The sequence below is a fragment of the Mauremys reevesii genome, linkage group 7 (assembly GCF_016161935.1).
Source record: "Mauremys reevesii isolate NIE-2019 linkage group 7, ASM1616193v1, whole genome shotgun sequence".
NCBI classification, from domain to species: domain Eukaryota; kingdom Metazoa; phylum Chordata; order Testudines; family Geoemydidae; genus Mauremys; species Mauremys reevesii.
The window spans coordinates 97,109,590-97,131,110 of NC_052629.1; the positions used below are offsets into that span (position 1 = coordinate 97,109,590).

The window sequence follows — 21,521 nt, forward strand, 5'->3', positions numbered from 1 at the left end:
TCTGTATTGCAGCCCCCAGGGGCTGGTAAGAGCCGAGATTGTGCCTCTTGCGGTAGGGGATATTTGGGGGCACCTGCTGGATTATGGGGCTCGGGGGCATGGAGGGGATGGACACCTGAGGTTCCAGAGAGTCATCTTGCTCCACTGCACCCCCAAGGGATGGTGCTGCCACAGCTTGGAGGCCAGGTGGGGGGAGCATTGTGGGGGTGCACCCTGCTGGTAAAGGGGAGAGAGTGACAAGTCAGTGCAGCAGCTGCCCCCCAGGAAGATCCCCACAGCGATGATGGTGATGTCCAAGCTGAGGCTGTAGAGGGTGGTGTAGGAGCAGGTGCCACCTGGCTGGACCGGATGCAGTTCCAGCCCTGTGCTGTGCAGGAAGGCAAAGGGCAGCGGGGTCTCACGCACCCGGCAGCCAGGGCCCTGCAGGGTGGAGAACCGAGGGCTAGCAGCATCGGGGGTTCTCCCCAACTAAGTTGCCACTATGACATGCAGTGAGTGGGCTGGAGGCAGGGCACCCTGCACAGGGATCGGCTCAGTACTGGTCACCCTCCCACTCGCCTGAGGGATCAGGTTACGATTGGACACTCACCTCTGGCTGCGATCAGGCTGGTACCAGGTCTTGCCCTCCAGGGATCAGACAGTACTGCCCCACACTCTGCAGCAATCAAGGCATTTCTCCCCACCTCCCATGTGACAGGGTGGCAGCTGAGAAGCATCAGGAAGGGTGGTGCTTCCCCACCTGCTCTGTGACTGTCTGGCAGGTTGGGGGGCCCAGGAACTCAGTGATGGCGAAGGACTTAGGGTGCAGCACCCAGTTCTGCCAGATGAGATCTGGGGGCACAGAGGGGAGGCTGTGAGAGGGGTTCTCAGGCACAGAGGAATGAACTGGGGCTTTTGGTCTCTGCAGAGGGATCTTCAGGAATCTGGGGGCCTATGGGGGTCAGAAGGACTAGGAAGGAGAAGAGTAGGGACTGGAGGGATGGTCTCCACATGGTGGGGGCTTTGGAACTCAGGGGGTGATAGGAATGGGGGGGGGACCAGATGTCTGAGGTCTGCAGAGGGAACGTAAGGGGAGGTTATAGATAAGTGCATCCTCAAGACATTCAGGGCGGCAAGGGGCAAAGCTAGGAACAAACCTAGGAATTCTGGTGTGTGTCGTCCCGCCCCAAACCACTAGATACCACTTCTGGGAATCAAATCCAGGAGTTCTGACTTGCAGCCACCCTGCTCTAACCACTCCACCCTACTCCCCTCCCAGAGCCAAGATAGCACCCAGGAGTCCTGGACCATCATTGGCTGTTGGGGGAAGGATCCAGTGGATTTACCAGGTAGCGAGATCAGGGAGCAGCCCTGCTGGTGGATCAGCAGCATCTGATTGGAAGATATATCTGCAGACACGCAAACGGGATCACCTGATTGGTTACCATGGGGTGGGCGAGCGGCAGCCAATGAGAGGGGAGTGTCACTCATTCCAATGCTTCCCCCCCCCACCGGACGGGGGCAGGGCAGAGCGGGGCAGAAGGAGGGCAAGGGAAGGATGGGGGTACAAAGGGGGAAGCAGTGGGTCACTGGGAGGTGTACGGGGGAGGAATCAATGTAAGGGTAGGTGGTTGGGGGTCTCTGTGGGGTGCGAGGGGGGGAGGGTATCATTCCGGTGCTGCCCCCAGGGGGAAGGGACTAGAGGGTGGCACTGTAGGGTGTGTTCCAGGTGAGAGGGGAGCAGCGGGTGTCACCAACAGAGGATGCTGGGAGCCATGTGCTGGCCTCAGCCCAGGCCACCCGCAGCTGCCCCCACCTCAGGCCCTGGGATCTCAGGGTCTCAGTCCAGTCACAGCAGCCAGAGCAGTGTGACCCCCGCCTGGGCAAGGGCCTGCTCCCTGCAGCTGGAAGAAGACAACACAACAGTACTACACAGCAACATAACGATCTCCTGCACTACCACACTGCTACACAACATGCCACAGCTACGCAACCCCTAAACAACAAAGCACTGCTACACAACTCTGCATACGACAACACCAGAACCTACCACAGTACTACTACACAACATAAACAATCCTATGCAAGGCACCACACAGTGCAACATAACTACACACCACAACCACCACACAGCCCTGCTACACGACTACACAACACTATTATACCACATAACACAATACACAACAGTGCTGCACCATAACCCCCACACAACATCACAGTACTGCTATACATCCTCCTCCTCATGGGTTGAGGGCCCGCTTCCTGCAGCTGCAGAATGACAATGTAACACTGCTACACAACACCACACCACAATGCTCCTACATAACAAAATACAGCACAGCTACATAAACATACAACTACTCAGCACCCACCCACACCCAATCAGCACATCTCTGCTACACATCACCACAATACCCTCACCAGCTGGAAAGAGAAAACACTGCAACAACACAAACACACCAGAACTCCCTACACAACACAACATCCCTGCCCCCTCCCAACACACACACTTGGGCCTGCTCCCACCCCTGCGCCCAATCCCGACTTCCAAGCCCCCTGCTCCCCACTCACTGGAGACTCAGGCACCACGTTTTCTGAAGTGACTGAGATTTCAAACCTTTCACACTAATGATCCCTCTCCCTTCCCACACAGGCCCTGGGTCTGGGACCCTTAAAACACAGCAACTGCTCAACTAAATGAGCCCACGTGGGGGGCAGGAGGAGGGATTGGGGTCCTGAGGATAAATCGGGTCTAAAGCTGAGGAGTTGTCATGGGCGAGGGGGCGGGGCTGTGTGGTGGGATGGAGGGGCAGAGTCAGAGGGAGCCCAGGGCTGGGCTAGCAGGGGGCTGCTTGTATCATGATGTAGCACAGAGCCCCATGGCTGGGTACAATGAGCCGGGGGTGGGGCCCTGCAGGGCTGAAATCTGTCAGGTGATTTGCTGTTTGCAAGCTCAGTGCCTGCACCTGTTCACGGCCGTGGAGGGCAGGGGACTGGGTGAGGTGGACTCAATGATGTCTCTGATCAGGTCCTGCCTGGCTAGCTAGACAGGCCACAGGATCAGGATTCAGTAGGGGGCATAAGAACATAACACAAAAATGGCCGTACTGTGTCAGACCAAAGGTCCATCCAGCCCAGGATCCCGTCTGTCGCCAGTGGCCAAGAGGGGCACTCTCCCCTCACAGTCAGTGCTGGCCCCAGCCCTAGTGCAGCCCCAAGGGGTGCTGAGCTGCCTCACCTCTCCAGTGCAGCGTTACCTGGAGGGCACGACTGTTCCTTTCCCCTGGACTCGGTGCGGACCCAGGCATCCGGGCCAGATTCCAGCATGGCCAGGCCAGCCCCAGACGGAGGTTCACTGTGCTGTGGCTCCCAGAAGCGTCTTTGCTCCCGAGGTCCCTGGAGTCTGGGGGACTGTTACTTCCCATGGGGGGAGGGTGGTCACCAGGGGCTGGTGCTTCTCGCTAAATGTTGTAGAGCAGATGAGCGATGGGAATGGGTGGAACAATGCCCCATTGTCCCCAAATCTGTCCCCCTCCGTGGTGCAGACCCGGAGGGCACAGGAGCAGGTTTGAGGCTGCTTGGATGTCTGAAGCCCAACCCCCACACCTCGGATTCCCTCCCCCCCACACATCTGCCCCCCATCCCCGGATCTCACACCTGCAGCTCCTCTGCTCTGTGGTTTCCGTCACTCTTCTGCCTGCCCCTGCCCATATAACTCCCCCCACACACACAGGATGCCTGGGCAGGCAGTGAGCAGCTACTGCCATGGGGCCTGAAGTCCTGCATCCCTGTCTCCTGCTGCTGTGGGTCTGGGTCTGTGCCCTCCCAGCTGGCTCTGTCCTGCCCCCTGAACTCAGCAAGGTAAGCGATGGAGGACGCACCTGGAGGGAGCAGTTTTGGAGTGGAGTGGGCCTGAAAGCCAGAGAAGGACAGAGAAGAGACCGAGTGTCTGTGCCAAGAGCCACTGGCTACTGTGCTGACCAGTGTCTTGGTGCATGTGTGGAGAATCCAGGGACGGGGATTGGAACCAGCATCTGTGAGAGGGGAAGGTCCTGTAGCCATTCCCCACCACCATAGGGCAGTCTGTGCCTCACGCTCCTTGCACACCATGCTCCACGTGCTCCCATGCCCCGGACACTTGAACTGCGCACAGACACCAATGCCCACCCACCCGGACAAGCATGTCCCCCGCATCCATCCCAGACAGCAGCAGGCTCCACCCTACAACCCAAAGCAGGAATAGCTGGGGGCTGGGGATTGAGGGCCATGAGCAGAGCTGGGAGGGGGTGCAGAGTCCAGTGGTAGGATAGCAGGGGGCTGTGGGTGCCGATTGGGGGGCACCAGGGCTGTGGGCAGGGGGAGACCAGGGTAGGAGTAGAGGAGGCTGTGGGTGCAGATTGGGGGGGGGCACCAGAAGGGCTGTGGGCAGGGGGAGTCCTAGGCAGGAGTAGCAGGGGGCTGTGGGTGCAGATTTGGGGGGGTACTAGCAGGGCTGTGGGTAGCCAGGGGCTGGGAGTGGGGGTTGAGGCAGGGGCACTGGCTGCTGGGACGCCCCTTCGCTCCCCACCATCCTGCCTTGTCCATTTCAGGCTGAAGTGACTCGAATGTTCAGGGATTTTATGATTCAGTTCAACAGAACCTACAGGAGCCCCGCAGGTGACGGACAGGAGGAATTGGAGGGAGGGGGCTGCTGGTGTGGGGGGCAGGCGGCTCTTCCTGGGGGCTGTTACCATGGGGAGAACGTGGGGGCAGCAGGGAATGGATGGGGCTGAGGAGGGGGTGGACAGACCAGACCGACTCCCTTCTCCCCGCCTCTGTGACCAGCCACCTCTGAGCCTAGCCTGCCCGCGGCTGGTGCAAGCCGTCTTCCCGGGGCCCCGCATGCTCCCCTCCCCTCAGGTCCCAGGGAGGGGCGCAGGGAGGCTCCGCTGATGTCTCGCTCTTTCTGTCACGGTGGTTTCACACCCAGACCCCAAGGCTCAGCTCTGTAGCTGGCAGCGGAAAGAGGCGTGGGGAGGGTCAAAAATCCCCACCCTGATTTGTGCTGGGGGGTGGAGGGGGCAGGGTGTCCGATGCCACTGGCTGGGGTGTTGTGCCCCCCAGTGCCCGTGATCCCCCCATCCCCCTCCAGAGCAGCACAGACGCTTCGGGATCTTCACGCAAAGCCTGCTCGCGGCGCGGCGGCTGCAGGAGACAGAGCTGGGCACGGGGCAGTACGGGGTGACCCGCTTCAGCGACTGGACAGGTGGGGAGCGACCCCCAGTGCCTCTTAGTGCTGCATCCCTCTCCCCTGCAACTCTGCACCCCTCCCTTCCCCTACCGCTCTGCATCCCCTCCCGTGCACCCCTCCCTTCCCCTTCGCCCACTGCTCTGCACCCCTCCTGTGCACCCTTCCCTTCCCCCATTGCTCTGCGCCCCTCCCGTGCAACCCCTTCTCCTGCCCCCACTGCTCTGCACCCCTCCCGTGCAACCCCCTTCTCCTGCCCCCACTGCTCTGCACTCCCTCCCGTGCACCCCTCCTTTCCTGGCCCCCACCACACTTCACCCCTCCTTACCCATCCTGCACCCCTCCCATGCACCCTCTCTTCCCCCCTGCTCTGCACCCCCTTCCCTGCCCCACCGCTCTGAACCCCTCTTCTCCGCCCACTGCTCTGCACCCCTTTTCCTGCCCTGACTGCTCTGCACCCCACTTCACCCACCCCACCGCTCTGTGCCCCTCCCATGCACCTTCTCCCTTCCTCACCCCCACCACTATGCACCTCCTTCCCCTGCCCCCAACTGTCACGGAGTCCCCGGGCGATGCTCTGGAACTGCTCCCCACAAAGCCAGTCAGGACTTTGGGGAGCCTCCTCTCCCTTGGAGCAGACTATCTTTAGGGCAGGAAGCTCACAAGTAGCATTCAGCATGTGCCCCTCCATGTGCTTCCCACAGCGAGTCCACCCAGTCGGGGTGCTGGGGAAACCACAGGGTCCTGCACCCCCACCTTGCAGTCAGATGTGACTCTCAGCCAGCCAGTAAAACAGAGGTTTATTTAGATGACAGGAACACGGTCCAAAACAGGTCTTGCCAGTACAGACAACAAGACCCCCCCCTTAGTTAGGTCCATCTGGGGCCCCAGGGATGCCTGAGACTCCTCAGGGCTCCCCTCCATTTTCCAGCCAGCTACCAAAAACTACCAAAAAACCCCTCCAGCCCCTCCTCTCTGGCCTTTGTCTCTTTCCCGGGCCAGGAGGTCACCTCTGTCTCCAACACCTTTAGCATCCCCTTGCAGGGGGGAAGGGCCTGGCCATTAGTTGCTAGGCGACAGAGGGTCGGCCAGAGCTGAGGCCCCCCCACAGTATTCAGAGGGACCATTAAAACCAGTCCCACTTCGTCACACCAACCACTTTGCCCCCTCCTTTCCCCACCCCCATTGCTCTGCACTCCCTCCCTTCCCTGCCCCCCACTACTCTGCACCCCTCACTCCCCCTTCCAGCACCATCTCCCTCCATCTCCCCAGATGAGGAGTTCCGGGGGATGTTCCGGAGCTCCCTGCCCCCCACCATGCACCAGGCCCCCCGGCTCCCGAGGAAGAAGCTGCCCCCATTCTGCGATTGGAGGAAGGCGGGGGCCGTGACCGCCGTGAAGTACCAGGTAGTTGTGGGAGGGATGGGTTGGGAACCTCCCCCAGATGGGCAGTTAGTTGGGGCGGGACAGGGGGAGCCATGGGGCAGCTCAGTAACTACAAAATCTTTCCAACCCCACCCTCTCTCCCCACTGCTAACCCCAGTGGGGCATTGGGGTCAGCGCTGAGGCTGGGGAGAGCGCCCCTTCCTGCCCTGCAGCACAGTGCCCCCTAGCGCCACACTGGGCCTCACCCCTCTCTCCGCAGGGCGAGAAGTGCCGCTCCTGCTGGGCCTTCGCTGCCGTCGCCAACATCGAGTCCCTCTGGAACATCCACTTCCACCAGCCCCGGAACCTCTCGGTGCAAGGTAGGGGCCCCTGGACTGGAACAGGGCGGGGCACCCCAGCGCTGCCCTGCTGTGTGCAGCAGCCCCACAGGCTGGGGTGAATGGGGCACAGAGGAGGAGGCGCCTGGGGCTTTTCTAAGCTCCATCCCCTTCCCAGCCATGGGGGGGGAAGGAGAGGGAGAGAGTAAAGTATTCCCTTCACTTCCTGTCCCAAACAAGACATTACACAAAGTAAAACTATTTCCCCATGCTTATTAGCTCCCTCCGCCCCCCCCCCCCAGTTCCTCACATCATCTTGTCAATTGCTGGAAAAGGGCCATTTTAATTACCACTACAAACAGTTATTTTTCTCTCCTGCTGATAATAGCTCACCTTAATTGATCACTCTCCTTACAGTGTGTATGGTAACGCCCATTGTTTAATGTTCTCTGTGTATATATAGATCTTCCTACTGTATTTTCCACTTAATGCATCCGATGAAGTGGGCTGTAGCCCACAAAAGCTTATGCTTAGATAAATTTGTTAGTCTCTAAGGTATCACAAATACTCCTGTTCTTTTTGTCCCAAACTGGGAGTTTGTAACCTTTGACTGGCCTGGGAGCAGGCTGGGTGTGTGGGGTATACGGGACCCTGTCTCCATGCATGGGGGTTCACATATTTGCACCCCATTAGCACTCACTGGGGTGGGGGGACAGTTCCACCACAGACTTGCCTCCTGGTAGGCTAGGATCCCACCACCAACCTCCCCCACCACCAGTCTATTATCAGCTGAGCCCTGCCTGTGGAACACTCCCCCACCAGATGTTAAAGAAGGGGGTGGCAGGTGCTGAGTCTCTCCATCCAGGAGTGGGTTGATCACCCCGGTGGGAGCCACAGTGGGATGTCTTGTCTGTTGGATGAGCCAGTGCCCACTGGGGTCTTTCCTGGTCAGTGTGTGCCACCCAGCAGGAGCAGGATCCCAGGGTGTGACTGGGGTGATGGGGAGCTGGCTTGGTGCTCACTCACTTCTTCCCTTGCAGAGGTGTTGGACTGCAGCTGGTGCGGAGCGGGGTGCGAAGGGGGCTACGTGTGGGACGCTTTCACTACGGTGCTACAAAGGCGTACGTAGGCACTGGAGCGACGTGGGGTCCTTTGCCCTGCAGACAACAACCCCCCCTCAGCCCCCAGGACTGTCCCCTATTCACCCCTCACAACTGTTTACTGTGAGGATACTTTAGTGCATGGAGACTCACTCTGACTCATACTGGCCCCCCTATCCCCATCGTGCCAGGCACTGCACAGATCCCGACCCAGATTGGGGCCCCTCTCACCACAGGTGCTGCACAGACCCCTTGACTGAGATTGGGGCCCCCAGCCCAGTCTGCAGCCCCCATCACCGGACGCTGCGCAGTCCCTGACTGAGATTGGAGCCCCCGTCACGCCCGGTGCTGCATGGACCCTGACCCAGACTGGGAGCAATCTTCCCAATACTGTATACAGAAGGGAGACCCCTCCTCACTCCTAGACCCTGCTCTGGCCACACTCTGTGACAGGCTGAATTTGCGGGGAGGGGGTTTACTCTGACCCTTGAGTCCAGAACAGGGGAAGGATGGAGCAGGGACTGAGGTGCTCTGGGCCCATCCCAGACTTTCACATACACTCCCTCCCAGGTGGTCTGACCAGCGAGGATGCCTACCCCTACACAGGGAGAAAGGGGACATGCCGCAACCTCAATGAGCCGGCAGCCTATATCCAGGGCTTCCAGACACTACGTGGAGATGAGACGGGTGAGGCCTGGGGGGAGAGGGGTTGGGGTGGGGCCATCCAGGGGGGAGTGGGCCATCCAGGGGGGAGTGGTGGGGGAAAAGGGAGCAAGTGAGGGGCAGTAGAACAGAATTAGGGGTTGACAAAGAGTGCTGGGGGGAAGAGAGGGGAAGCAGGGCCAGGGTGGGGGCAGAACTGATCAAGACCTGGTCAGTTTCCAGGCAGCTGTGCATGGGCAGGAGGGTGCATAGGGTGATGTGTGTGAAACCAGCAAGGGGCTGGTTAGTTTCATGCTTCCCCCTGGGGGAGCTCTGAGCAGCAGAAGGGGAATGTGAGGGGTTCAGGGGGCCCAGAGGACACAGGGAGGTGCAAGGGCCAATGTAGGCCGTGTGTGGGAACAGCAGCAGCCTGGTAGGGCCAGGCCTGGATCAGGGGTGTTTGTTCCTGGGTCGTCCTCCTCACCCAGCACATTTGGGTTTCCTCTTGTAGAAATAGCTGCACACGTCGCAACCAAGGGCCCAATCACAGTTACCCTGAACTCAGCTGCCATGAAGGTACGTGCCTCCCAATTAGCAATGCGGGAGAAGCCCTCTGGCTACTCAGCTCATCCCATGGTGACCCACCCACTGAGCCCCCCCCACCCAACTCACTTTCCGTTCTATTTTGTGCCTCTGCAGCATTATAAAAAGGGCATCTCCCAGCCCCTGGTGAAGAGCTGCAGTCCAGAGCACGTGGATCACGTTGTCCTGCTGGTTGGCTACGGACATGGTGAGTGGGGGTGGGCGGTGCAAGGGTTTGGGTTTGGGTGAGATGGGGTTAAATGAACCGGGGGTTTGGCAGGGGCTCAGCTGCCAGAAGCACTAAGACCATTGTGCCTTTCTCTTCACCAACTCATTACAGTGAAGAAAAGGCGCTACTGGGTCATCCAGAACTCCTGGGGGGAAAGCTGGGGAGAGAAGGTGAGTGGGGAGTATATGGGGCTGCCCCATGGCAGTGCTGTCTGTGGGGGTGTGGGCTGGTTTTGTCTGAAGGAGGCAGCCTGGGATCCTACAGAGAAGGCCTCTGGGTGGGCTGCAGGGACTGTTTATACGGGGATCCCCTGCCTAACGCTAAGGCACACCACTGCTGGGGTGAGGTGTGGGCTTTTCTTATACCAGGGGTGGCCAACCTGAGCCTGAGCAGGAGCCAGAGTTTATCACTGTACATTGCCAAAGAGTGACAGTAATATATCAGCAGCCCCCAATCAGCTTCCCCCCCACCCCATTCCCAGTGCCTCCCACCCACCGGCAGCCCCACCGATCAGCGCCTCCCTGCACCTCCTGATTAGCTGTTTCGTGGCATGCAGGAGGCTCTGGGGGTGAGGGGGAGGAGCGAGGGCACTGCAGGTTGAGGGGAGGGGGTGGGAAGGGGTGGAGTGGGGGCAGGGCCTGTGGCAGAGCCAGGGGTTGAGCAGTGAGCACCCCCCAGCACATTGGAAAGTTGGCACCTGTAGCTCCAGCCCCGGAGTCGGTGCCTATACAAGGAGCCGCATATTAACTTCTGAAGAGCCGCATGTGGCTCCGGAGCCCCAGGTTGGCCACCCCTGTATTAGACATTCCCTGGCCAGGTTCAGACCCCGTTCCAGTTTGACACAAAGGTGGAGTGAGGGTACGTCTACACTTAAACCGCTACCACCACACAGCTGCACCGCCACTTCCACCAATGGCAGGGGTTCTCCTGTCCCTGAAGTTCATCCACCTCCCTGAGAGGCAGGAGCTGGGCTGACGGAAGAATTCTTCCATCCACCTAGCGCAGGCTACTGCGGGGGCAGGTCGGCACTGCTACGTCTCCCCCGACTTTTACACCCCCGAGAGACAGAGCTATGGCAATGTCAGTTCCCAGTGTAGAGCTGGCCAGTACCATCTATCCCTAACGCCGTGTCCCCTCGGCAGGGCTACTACCGTCTCTATCGCGGCAGGAACGCCTGCGGCATCACCACGTTCCCTGTAACAGCCACTGTCACCCGGGTTGGGGCCCCAGGACACGAAGTCCACTGCCCCACCTGAAGGGGGTGCTGCTGCTGCAGAGAGCCTGCGGACTCCCCGCCAAGACCCCTGCCACCACCAAGACAGAAATAACTGGGGCCTCGGGCCTTCCTTGTGTGATGGGGGAATGAATTCGATACTCAGACTGCAATAGCTCCATCCCCACAGGTACCCAGAGCTGGGCTCCGCCCTTCCAGCAACCCTGCCACCATGCGAATGCTTCTTCTCTTTGCTGCAACAGCGAAAGGGGCCAGTGAAACTGCATTAAACTGCTTTTATGTGCTGTGTGTGTGGCCCCTTTGAGTGGGGGAGGTTGTTAATTGTTAACCTGAGTGTACCACCCCTGTGCTACGCACTCCACACACCAGCACGCTCGGTACAGTAACGGTGCTGGCTTTATTGGGATGCTACAATCACAGCTAAGGGGGTTTCCAGGTGCTACCCCCAGGGCCATGGATGGGGGAGAAACACCCCTTCCCAAGCAGCTCTTGATACCAACCTAAGCATAAGTCCTCCCCCCACCCCCTCTGATGGAAGGAGCTGGCCTGATCCCAGACAACGCAGCTGGGTCTGCACCCCAGGGTGGGGGTGGGGACGGCGACAGCAGCCCTGATGCCCCCCTGTACATGGTCCCAAGTCAGCAGCGTGCACCCTGGGGGCAGCTGGTGGTTCACTGCACAGCAGGGGGCCTCGGCTCCCAGTCCTGGCTCTGATCCAGTGAGGGCTCCTATGGGATCTATTGCAGCTCTGGTCTCTACGGTTCAGGCAGCAGCCAGGCCCTCACTCACTGGCATGTTGATATGGGCAGTCAGCAAGGGCATGCTCTGGCCCTCCCGCAGTACAAACACCTGCAAGAGAGAAGACAGAGCCCAACGCTGAGATGCAGCCACCTCTGGGGTGGGGCGCAGGGACTCTTTATACACAGATCCCTCCCTTGGCACTGATATGCAGCCACCTCTGGGTCCTACCCCCACCCACCCACCCACCCACACCAGGAGGGAGGTGGGAACATTGTAAAGGGTGAGGCTTCTCTCTGGGGTGGGGTGTCCATGTACAAACCTTGATGACGTCCGAGATCCCCTTGTCGCTCAGACACTCCACAAAGGTTTCAATGGGGTAGTTCAGTCCCGGGACCAGCATGGGGGCCTGTAGGGAGATGAAGCTGAGTCAGTGAGAGTGCAGGGGCCTGTAGGGGTGGTCAGAGGTGTTGGGGGGTGGGGGTACCTTGAAGAAGGCTCTCTTCATGGCATAGAGGCTCTGGTCGTAGAGGAAGCTCACCAGCAGGTTGATGGAGGGGCGCCCAGCTGATGTGTTCTGAATGTGGAGGGTCAGTTTGAAGGTGGGGCCGATGCCCTGGACCTGGGGAAGGGGGTGCGGGGTAGATTCTGAGCACAGGTTCAGTGCAAAGGGGAGAGGAGTCCTTAATCCCACAGCCAATCCAGCCAGCCTGGGCTTGGGGGGTGCTTCTCCATTACAGGAACCACAAGAAGGGACCCCCTAGAAATCTAAAGAGATGATTGAATCCCAAATCTCACCCCCTCCATTTCTGAGTTCGGCCCAGATCTGCTCACTGAACTAGAGACACATCCCCTCTGGATTGGAAGCCCCCAAGCAATGGAGACTTCCCTGCCCCCTCTTGTTCGAAGGGCAAATTCCTCTCCCTGTTAAACACTGGCTGTGGCTGATGGTGGCTCCTGGCTCTTGTTCAGACTTTGTCTGAGACCTTTGTGAACCCCACAAATCCCCCACCATGCAGAGAGACTGGGACAAGCCCCCTCAGGACCTTCTCTCAGAAGAACTCTTCCACTAGGGCTCCCTGAGGCCCAGGGTTTCCATTGTTCGTGTGGCTCCTCGCTGACCCCTCCCCAGTGGGTCAGTATCCTCGTGGAAGAGCAGCCCCCCAGGTGCATGCAGAATCCTGTAATGGCCTCACAGACGCAGCCTGCTCAGCTTCCAGCACCTCCACCCTGGGCAGCAGAGAAATCAGATGCTTCTCCCCCACCAGTGACCCTGCCAAAGCAGGCAGCTTAGTCTAGTGGTTAGACCACGTGCTTCAACCTAGAGCCCTGCAGTGGGACTGGGATCCTGAGGCTCCTGCTGACATAACAGTGGGAGTGGCAGAAAAATTCAAGAAACAATGCGGAAGCAGGATTAAAAAAAATAGTCCTTCTGCACTGCAAACCACACAAATGCCAGAGCCAGCAGGTACCGCTCTCTGGCCACCCAGCTCTGAAGGCAGCAGCAGCACAGAACTAAGGGTGACAATGGGAAATCTCCCTGCCTGTGCCTGGGGATGGCTTCCTGTCCCCTTTGCATGATGATGCAGGGGCTTTCCAGCCATTTGCAGGGAGGGTTAGAGGTTTCTAATCCCTGTGTGTGGGGAAGGGGAGATGCAGCTGAGAGGGTCAGGGGGTGCCCATCCCATTGCATGGGGGTACACAGAGTGGATGGGTGCTGGTGGGGAGACATTTGATGAAAGCAGCACAGTCAGACATTGCTGAGGCAATTTCAGAGCCCTGCAGTGGGACTGGGATCCCATGGGTGCTGCTGCCATAATAGCAGGAGCAGGATAAAAAAAACCTGCCCAGTGCCACACCCACAAGATCCCCTCCCCTCCTAGAGCTGTGGAGAACCCAGGAGTCCTGGCTCCCAGCCTTTGCCTGCACAATCCTGAATTTTCTCACCCTGGTGTCCCCATGACCCACTCACCACTACATTCATCTTAAGGGGCTCCTGCAGTGTGGATGTGATGGGCGCCAGGCTGGGCTCCAGCGCCTTGACATAGGCCCGGGCTGCCATGAGCCGCAGCCGGTACAGGTCCATCTGGAACACGCGGTGCATGGCTGGCGAGGGGTGAAGGGACAGCGAGGACAGAAAGTCAGCCTGGGGCCAGCAGCCAGACAACACGGGGGATCTCTACCAATCACAACGGATCTTGGCTTTATGCCTTATCTGTACCACAGGGCCCTTTAGTGTGGCATCGCGGCACCAGGATCAGCACTGAAGCCCTGCACTGCTCCCTGGGGGCAGCTGGTGGTTCACTGCACTGCTCCCTGAGGCATAGGGGCAGCAGGGACTGCAGCTGGTGGTTCACTGCACTGCTCCCTGGGGCATAGGGGCAGCAGGGACTGCAAGAAGAGAGGTCCCCCCACTGAGTCCCCATCCTGCTCCGTGCAGCACAGTACCCCCAGTGGCTGGTCAGTGCATTTGCACTGACATGCTGAGTTGGTAAGTAAATCCCAGTCCAGAGGCTTCTCTCTTTCCCATGGTTGATGCTCAGAGTGGGACTGGTGGCTCTATGGCTGGGTGCATGGGCGGAGACCCATGGCCGGGGGGGGGCATGGGAAATGGTGGGAGATGCCCCACCTCACCTCCCACCCCCAATCTCCACTCCCCCTCCTCATTCCCCTACACCTCCAGCTGCTCCATCCCCAACCTGCCCACAAGCAGTCCCCCTCCTCAACCCACCATTCCTGCCCTACTCACCCACGGCATTCTCGTGCTCCCACAGCGTCTGGGAGCGTCTGGGCCAGGCCAGCCCCAGACGGAGGTTCACTGTGCTGTGGCTCCCAGAAGCGTCTTTGCTCCCGAGGTCCCTGGATTCTGGGGGACTGTTACCTCCCATGGGGGGGAGGGGGAGGGTGGTTACCAGGGGCTGGTGCCTCAGGGTAAATGTAGTAGAGCAGATGAGCGATGGGAATGGATGGACCAATGCCCCATTGTCCCCAAATCTGTCCCCCCTCCGTGGTGCAGACCCTGAGGGCACAGGAGCAGGTTTGAGGCTGCTTGGACGGCTGAAGCCCAACCCCCACACTTCAGATTCTCTCCCCCCACACACACATCTGCCCCCCATCCCCGGATCTCACACCTGTAGCTCCTCCGCTCTGTGGTTTCCGTCACTCTTCTGCCTGTCCCCCCCCCCACACTTTTAGGCCCCCCCGGATGCCTGGGCAGGCAGTGAGCAGCTACTACCATGGGGCCTGGAGTCCTACGTCCCTGCCTCCTGCTGCTGTGGGTCTGGGTCTGTGCCCTCCCAGCTGGCTCTGTCCTGCCCCCTGAACTCAGCAAGGTAAGGGCTGGAGGGAGCAGTTTTGGGGCGGGGTGGGCCTGAAAGCCAGAGAAGGACAGAGAAGACACCGAGTGTCTGTGCCAAGAGCCACTGGCTACTGTGCTGAGACCCAGCATTTGGTGCATGTGTGGAGAATCCAGGGACGGGGATTGGAACCAGATCTGTGAGAGGGGAAGGTCCTGTAGGGCCAGTCTGTGCCTCACACTCCTGGCACGCTCCCCCATGCTCCTCCCCACCCCCCTGACACCCAAACTGCGCACAGACACCAACACCCACCCACCCAGACAGCATGTCCCCCCCATCCATCCCAGACAGCAGCAGGCTCCACCCTACACCCCAAAGCAGGGACAGCTAGGGGCTGGGGATTGAGGGGGTGCAGAGCCCAGGGTTGTGCTAACGGGGCTGTGGGTGTGGATTGGGGGACACCAGCAGGGCTGTGGGCAGGGGCAGCCCTGGGCAGAAGTAGCAGGGGGCTGTGGGTGTGGATTGGGGGGGATAACTAGCAGGGCTGTGGGCAGAGGGAGATCAGGGCAGCGGTAGCAGGGGACTGTGGGTGAGGATGGGGGGGGCACTAGCAGGGCTGTGGGTAGCCAGGGGCTGGGAGTGGGGGTTGAGGCAGGGGCACTGGCTGCTGGGATGCCCCTTCGCTCCCCACCATCCTGCCTTGTCCATTTCAGGCTGAAGTGACTCGAATGTTCAAGGATTTTATGATTCAGTTCAACAGAACCTACAGGAGCCCCGCAGGTGATGACAGGAAGGATTGGGGGGGGGCTGTTGATGTGGGGGGCAGATGGCTCTTTCTGGAGGCTGTTACCGTGGGGAGAACGTGGGGGCAGCAGGGGGATGGATGCGTCTGAGGCTGGGGTGGACAGACCAGCCAGATCTCTTTCTCCCCGCCTCTGTGACCAGCCACCTCTGAGCCCAGCCTCCCTGCGGCTGGTGTGAGCCACCCTCCCTGGGCCCCGCATGCTCCCCTCCCCCCAGGTCCCAGGGAGGGGCGTGGGGGGGGGGCTCTGCTGCTGTCTCACTCTTTCTGTCACGGTGGTTTCACACCCAGCCCCTGGGGCTCGGCTCTGTAGCTGGCAGCGGAAAGAGGCGCGGGGAGGGTGGAAAATCCCCGCCCCGATTTGTGCTGGGGAGTGGAGGAGGAGGGTGTCGTGCCCCCCAGTGCCCGTGACCCCCCCATCCCCCTCCAGAGCAGCACAGACGCTTCGGGATCTTCACGCGGAGCCTGCTCGCGGCGCGGCAGCTGCAGGAGACGGAACTGGGCACGGGGCAGTACGGGGTGACCCGCTTCAGCGACTGGACAGGTGGGGAATGACACCCGATGCCCAGTGCCTCCGAGCGCTGCATCCCTCTCCCCTGCAGCTCTGCACCCCGTCCCGTGCACCCCCTTCCCCTACCGCTCTGCACCCCTCCCTTTCCCTTCACCCACTGCTCTGCACCCCCTCCTGTGAAGCCCTCCCTTCCCCTTCACCCACTGCTCTGCACCCCTCCCGTGCACCCCTCCCGCTTTATCCACCCCTCTGCACCCCTCCCGTGCACCCCTCTCCTCCCCTTTGCCCACTCCTCTGCACCCCTCTCTTCCCCTTCCCCCACTGCTCTGCACCCCCTCCTGTGCACCCCTCCTTTCTCACCCCACCCCTCTGTACCTCCCTTCCCCACCTCTGCACCCCTCTCTTCCCCTTTGCCCACCGCTTTGCACCCCCTCCTGTGCACCCCTCCTTTCCCTGACTGCACTGCTCTGCACCCATCTCTTCCCCTGCCCCCACCCACTCTGCACCCCTCCAGGCACCTTCTCTGCACTCCCTCCCTTCCCGGCCCCACTCTTCATTCCCCTTCCCCATCCTGCCCCCTCCCATGCACCTGCTCTGCCCCTTCCCCTGCCCCCTACTCTGCATTCCCTCCCTTTCCCCCCCCATCACTCTGTACCCTTTTGCCTGCCCCCCATTGCTTTGCACCCCTCACTCCCCCTGCCAGCACCCCCGCAGCACCATCTCCCTCCATCTCCCCAGATGAGGAGTTCCGGGGGATGTTCCGGAGCTCCCCGCCCCCCACCATGCACCAGGCCCCCCGGCTCCCGAGGAAGAAGCTGCCCCCGTCCTGCGATTGGAGGAAGGCGGGGGCCGTGACCGCCGTGAAGGACCAGGTAGTTGTGGGAGGGGCAGGTTGGGAACCCCCAGACAGGCAGTTAGATGGGGCAGGACAGGGGGAGCCATGGGGGGGGCTCTAATGACAAAATCGTTCCACCGCCAGCCCCCCTCCCCACTGCAAACACCAGCCGTTGCCCCCTCCCTCAGCTGGGGCACTGGGGGGTCAGCGCTGAGGCTGGGGAGAGCGCCCCCTCCTGCCCTGCAGCACAGCTCCCCCTAGCCAGTGATGAGCTGCCAAAATATTAACAACCGGTTCCCTCCTCCTCACCCCATGGGGGGGTCGTGCCCCCCCCACCTCCCTGGGACTCCTGCCCCATCCAACCCATGTTCCTTGACAGCCCCCCCCCCGGGCCCCTGCCCCATTCACCCCCCTTCCCTGTCCCCTGACTGCCCCCAGCCGCCCCATCCAACCCCTCCTCTCCTTCCTGATGGCACCCCGGGACCCCTGCCCCATCCAACCACCCCTTCTCTCTGTCCCCTGACTGTCCCTGGAATCCCTACCCCTGACTGCCCCTCGCCACCCCATCCAACCCCTGCTCCTTCCTGACTGCCCCCCCGGGACCCTTGCCCCCATTCAATCCCCCTGTTCCCTGCCCTCTGACCGCTCTGACACTAATCCACCGCCCCAACTCCCCTGCCCTCTAGCCAACACCCCTTCTCTGCCCCCTTACCGTGCTGCCTGGAGGTGGGGGCTGGGCCCGGGGTTGGGACCGGAGCCACTTGGCCAGGGCACCTGGAGAAAAAGTGTCCGGCCGGCCAGGCCCGGGGCTGGGCCGGAGCTGCACCGCCCAGCGGGCCGCAGTTGGAGCTGGGGCTGGATACGTGCCGGCCGGGATTGGGGTCAGGGTCGGGGGCCAGGCCGGAGCCCTGCGGCACCCCCGCCCCAGCTCCCCTGCAGGAAGCTGCTGCTTCCTTCTCAACCCTCCCAGGCTTCCCCTGCCAACAGCTGATTCGCGGGAAGCCAGGGAGGGAGAAGAGAAGCCGGGGGAGCGTTCAGGGGAAGAGGCAGAAGCGGAGTGAGGAAAGCTCAGGCTGGGGGAAGGGCAGGGAGCTGCTGGAGCTTTTGTTAAATTTAAAAGCCTTTTTCCAACCGGTTGTCTCTTGCGGGACAACCGGTTCTAAAAGTGCCTCTAAATGTAACAACCGGTTTCCGCGAACCGGTGGGACCCCAGCTCACCACTGCCCCTAGCGCCATGCTGGGCCTCACCCCTCTCTCCGCAGGGCAAGGAGTGCGGCTCCTGCTGGGCCTTTGCTGCCGTTGCCAACATCGAGTCCCTCTGGAACATCCACTTCCACCAGCCCCGGAACCTCTCGGTGCAAGGTAGGGGTGGGGGGAGCCCTGCCCCCTGGACTGGAACAGGGCGGGGCACCCCAGCACTGCCCTGCTGTGTGCAGCAGCCCCACAGGCTGGGGTGAATGGGGCACAGAGGACTGAGAGGGGGGACCTGGGACTGTTCTAAGCTCCATCCCCTTCCCAGCTGTGAGGGAAGGAGAGAGTGTGTGTTTGAGAGTGAGAGAGAGTAAGTACCCCCTGCGCTTCTGTCCCAAACTGGAAGTTTGTAACCCTTCACGGGCCTGGGAGCAGGCTGGGTGTGTGGGGTATAAGGGACCCTGTCTCCATGCACGGGAGTTCACATATTTGCACCCCATTAGCACTCCCTGGGGTGGGGGGACAGCCCCACCAGACTTGCCCTCCTGGTACACTAGGATCCCCTCAACTCTCCCCCCCAGTCTATTATCAGCTGAGCCCTGCCTGTGGAACTCTCCCCCACCAGATGTTAAAGGGGGGGGTGTGGCAAGTGCTGAGTCTCTCCATCCAGGAGTGGGTTGATCACCCCAGTGGGAGCCACTGTGGGATGTCCCGCCTGTCAGATAAGCCAGTGCCCACTGGGGTCTTTCCTGGTCAGTGTGTGCCACCCAGCAGGAGCAGGATCCCAGGGTGTGACTGGGGTGATGGGGAGCTGGCTTGGTGCTCACCCACTACTTCCCTTGCAGAGGTGTTGGACTGCAGCTGGTGCGGAGCGGGGTGTGGAGGGGGCTACGTGTGGGACGCTTTCACTACGGTGCTACAAAGGCGTACGTAGGCACTGGAGCGACGTGGGGTCCTTTGCCCTGCAGACAACAAACCCCCCTCAGCCCCCAGGACTGTCCCCTATTCACCCCTCACAACTGTTTACTGTGAGGATACTTTAGTGCATGGAGACTCACTCTGACTCATACTGGCCCCCCTATCCCCATCGTGCCAGGCACTGCACAGATCCCGACCCAGATTGGGGCCCCTCTCACCACAGGTGCTGCACAGACCCCTTGACTGAGATTGGGGCCCCCAGCCCAGTCTGCAGCCCCCATCACCGGACACTGCACAGTCCCTGACTGAGATTGGAGCCCCCATCACGCCAGGTGCTGCATGGATCCTGACCCAGACTGGGAGCAATCTTCCCAATACTGTATACAGAAGGGAGACCCCTCCTCACTCCTAGACCCTGCTCTGGCCACACTCTGTGACAGGCTGAATTTGCGGGGAGGGGGTTTACTCTGACCCTTGAGTCCAGAACAGGGGAAGGATGGAGCAGGGTGCTCTGGGCCCATCCCAGACTTTCACATACACTCCCTCCCAGGTGGTCTGACCAGCGAGGATGCCTACCCCTACACAGGGAGAAAGGAGACATGCCGCAACCTCAATGAGCCGGCAGCCTATATCCAGGGCTTCCAGACACTACCTGGAGATGAGACGGGTGAGGCCTGGGGGGAGAGGGGTTGGGGTGGGGCCAGAAGGACTGGGCCATCCAGGGTTGAGTTCTGGGGGCAAAGGGAGCAAGTGATGGGCAGTAGAACAGGATTAGGGGTTGACAAAGAGGGCTGAGGGGGTAAGGAGGGAAGCAGGGCCAGGGAGGGGGCAGAACTGATCAAGACCTAGTCAGTTTCCAGGCAGCTGTGCATGGGCAGGAGGGTGCATAGGGTGATGTGTGTGAAAGCAGCAAGGGGCTGGTTAGTTTCATGCTTCCCCCTGGGGGAGCTCTGAGCAGCAGAAGGGGAATGTGAGGGGTGCAGGGGGGCCCAGAGGACACAGGGAGGGGCAAGGGCCAATGTAGCCAGTGTGTGGGGACAGCAGCAGCCTGGTAGGGCCAGGCCTGGGTCAGGGGTGTTTGTTCCTGGGGCACTGTCCTCACCCAGTACATTTGGGTTTCCTCTTGTAGAAATAGCTGCACACGTCGCAACCAAGGGCCCAATCACAGTTACCCTGAACTCAGCTGCCATGAAGGTACGTGCCTCCCAATTAGCAATGCGGGAGAAGCCCTCTGGCTACTCAGCCCGTCCCATGGTGACCCACCCACTAACCCCCCAATTCACTTTCTGCTCTTTTTTGTGCCTCTTCAGCATTATCAAAATGGCATCTCGGCGCCCTCAATGGACAACTGCAGTCCAGAGCACGTGAATCATGTTGTCCTGCTGGTTGGCTACGGGGAGGATGGTGAGTGGGGGTGGGCAGTGCAAGGGTTTGGATTTGGGTGAGATGGGGTTAAACAAACTGGGGGTTTGGCAGGAGGCTCAACTGTCAAAAGCACTAAGACCATTGTGCCCGTCTCTTCACCAATTCATTGCAGAGAAGAAAAGGCGCTACTGGGTCATCAAGAACTCCTGGGGGGAAGGCTGGGGAGAGGAGGTGAGTGGGGAGTGTATGGGGCTGCCCCCAGGGCAGTGCTGTCTGTGGAGGTGTGGGCTGGTTTTGTCTGAAGGACACTGTGCTGTGGGATCTTACAGAGAAGGCCTCTGGGTGGGGTGCAGGGACTGTTTATACAGGGATCCCCTGCCTAATGCTAAGACACGGCCACCACTGGAGTGAGGTGTGGGCTTTTCTTATACACTCCCTGTCCAAGTTCTGACCCCGTTCCAGTTTGATGCAAAGGCGGAGTGAGGGTTTGTCTACACTTAAACCGCTACCACCACACAGCTGCACCGCCACTTCCACCGATGGCAGGGGTTCTCCTGTCCCTGAGGTTCACCCACCTCCCTGAGAGGCAGGAGCTGGGCTGACGGAAGAATTCTTCCATCCACCTAGCGCAGGCTACCGCGGGGGCAGGTCGGCACTGCTACGTCTCCTGGGGTGTGTGGATATTTACACCTCCGAGAGACAGAGCTATGGCAATGTCAGTTCCCAGTGTAGAGCTGTCCAGTACCATCTGTCCCTAACACCGTGTCCCCTCGGCAGGGCTATTACCATCTCTATCGCGGCAGGAACACCTGCGGCATCACCACGTTCCCTGTAACAGCCACTGTCACCCGTGTTGGGGCCCCAGGATATGAAGTCCACTGCCCCACCTGAAGGGGGTGCTGCCGCTGCAGAGAGCCTGCGGACTCCCTGCCAAGACCCCTGCCACCACCAAGACAGAAATAACTGGGGCCTCGGGCCTTCCTTGTGTGATGGGGGAATGAATTGGATACTCAGGTTGCAATAGCTTCGGTACCCAGAGCTGGGCTCCGCCCTTCCAGCAACACTGCCTCTATGCGAATGCTCCTTCCCTTTGCTGCAGCAGCGAAAGGGGCCCGTGAAACTGCCATTAAACTGCTTTTATGTGCTGTGTGTGTGGCCCCTTTGATTGGG

The 21,521-nt window shown here is 60.4% G+C and overlaps 3 protein-coding genes across 10 annotated transcripts; 2 read left to right on the forward strand and 1 right to left on the reverse strand.

Moving 5' to 3' along the window:
- Positions 1-3,694: 3,694 nt before the first annotated feature.
- LOC120369000 (cathepsin W-like) lies at positions 3,695-11,309 on the forward strand. 5 transcript variants are annotated; one of them, XM_039481847.1, is made up of 11 exons: positions 3,695-3,840; positions 4,569-4,635; positions 5,111-5,224; positions 6,479-6,615; positions 6,851-6,950; positions 7,949-8,029; positions 8,579-8,695; positions 9,162-9,226; positions 9,350-9,440; positions 9,573-9,631; positions 10,865-11,309. In XM_039481847.1, the coding sequence occupies exons 1-11, from the start codon at positions 3,745-3,747 to the stop codon at positions 10,997-10,999; spliced, it is 1,062 nt and encodes a 353-aa protein (XP_039337781.1). In that variant the 5' UTR covers positions 3,695-3,744; the 3' UTR covers positions 11,000-11,309. The 5 variants fall into 5 exon arrangements, with proteins under 5 accessions (XP_039337781.1, XP_039337783.1, XP_039337784.1 ...); XM_039481849.1 differs by lacking the exon at positions 10,865-11,309 and adding an exon at positions 10,604-10,812; XM_039481850.1 differs by lacking the exon at positions 10,865-11,309 and adding an exon at positions 10,604-10,812 and having other exon boundaries at positions 6,479-6,612.
- A 26-nt stretch (positions 11,310-11,335) lies between these two features.
- On the reverse strand, positions 11,336-17,841 carry LOC120369002 (Bardet-Biedl syndrome 1 protein-like). Its single transcript, XM_039481855.1, has 6 exons — positions 17,590-17,841; positions 14,183-14,452; positions 13,406-13,539; positions 11,921-12,055; positions 11,756-11,842; positions 11,336-11,544 (listed from the first exon to the last, which is right to left on the reverse strand). The coding sequence occupies exons 2-6, from the start codon at positions 14,319-14,321 to the stop codon at positions 11,458-11,460; spliced, it is 582 nt and encodes a 193-aa protein (XP_039337789.1). The 5' UTR covers positions 14,322-14,452; positions 17,590-17,841; the 3' UTR covers positions 11,336-11,457.
- LOC120369001 (cathepsin W-like) lies at positions 14,638-21,490 on the forward strand. Of its 4 annotated transcripts, none has more exons than XM_039481851.1 (11): positions 14,638-14,765; positions 15,443-15,509; positions 15,962-16,075; positions 16,781-16,917; positions 18,140-18,239; positions 18,914-18,994; positions 19,537-19,653; positions 20,116-20,180; positions 20,297-20,390; positions 20,524-20,582; positions 21,129-21,490. In XM_039481851.1, the coding sequence occupies exons 1-11, from the start codon at positions 14,670-14,672 to the stop codon at positions 21,240-21,242; spliced, it is 1,044 nt and encodes a 347-aa protein (XP_039337785.1). In that variant the 5' UTR covers positions 14,638-14,669; the 3' UTR covers positions 21,243-21,490. The 4 variants fall into 4 exon arrangements, with proteins under 4 accessions (XP_039337785.1, XP_039337786.1, XP_039337787.1 ...); XM_039481852.1 differs by having other exon boundaries at positions 16,781-16,914; XM_039481853.1 differs by lacking the exon at positions 20,524-20,582.
- Positions 21,491-21,521: the final 31 nt, after the last annotated feature.

Coding starts and splice junctions, on each gene's coding strand:
- LOC120369002 (XM_039481855.1), bottom strand. CDS start 14,321: ATGGGAGGTAACAGTCCCCCAGAATCCAGGGACCTCGGGAGCAAAGAC. Junction 12,056..13,405: donor CCCTTAAGATGAATGTAGTG/GTGAGTGGGTCA, acceptor CCCCTTCCCCAG/GTCCAGGGCATCGGCCCCAC. Junction 11,843..11,920: donor TGAAGAGAGCCTTCTTCAAG/GTACCCCCACCC, acceptor ATCTCCCTACAG/GCCCCCATGCTGGTCCCGGG.
- LOC120369000 (XM_039481845.1), top strand. CDS start 3,745: ATGGGGCCTGAAGTCCTGCATCCCTGTCTCCTGCTGCTGTGGGTCTGG. Junction 6,616..6,850: donor CCGCCGTGAAGTACCAGGTA/GTTGTGGGAGGG, acceptor CTCTCTCCGCAG/GGCGAGAAGTGCCGCTCCTG. Junction 8,696..9,161: donor ACTACGTGGAGATGAGACGG/GTGAGGCCTGGG, acceptor TTCCTCTTGTAG/AAATAGCTGCACACGTCGCA.
- LOC120369001 (XM_039481851.1), top strand. CDS start 14,670: ATGGGGCCTGGAGTCCTACGTCCCTGCCTCCTGCTGCTGTGGGTCTGG. Junction 19,654..20,115: donor ACTACCTGGAGATGAGACGG/GTGAGGCCTGGG, acceptor TTCCTCTTGTAG/AAATAGCTGCACACGTCGCA. Junction 20,181..20,296: donor TGAACTCAGCTGCCATGAAG/GTACGTGCCTCC, acceptor GTGCCTCTTCAG/CATTATCAAAATGGCATCTC.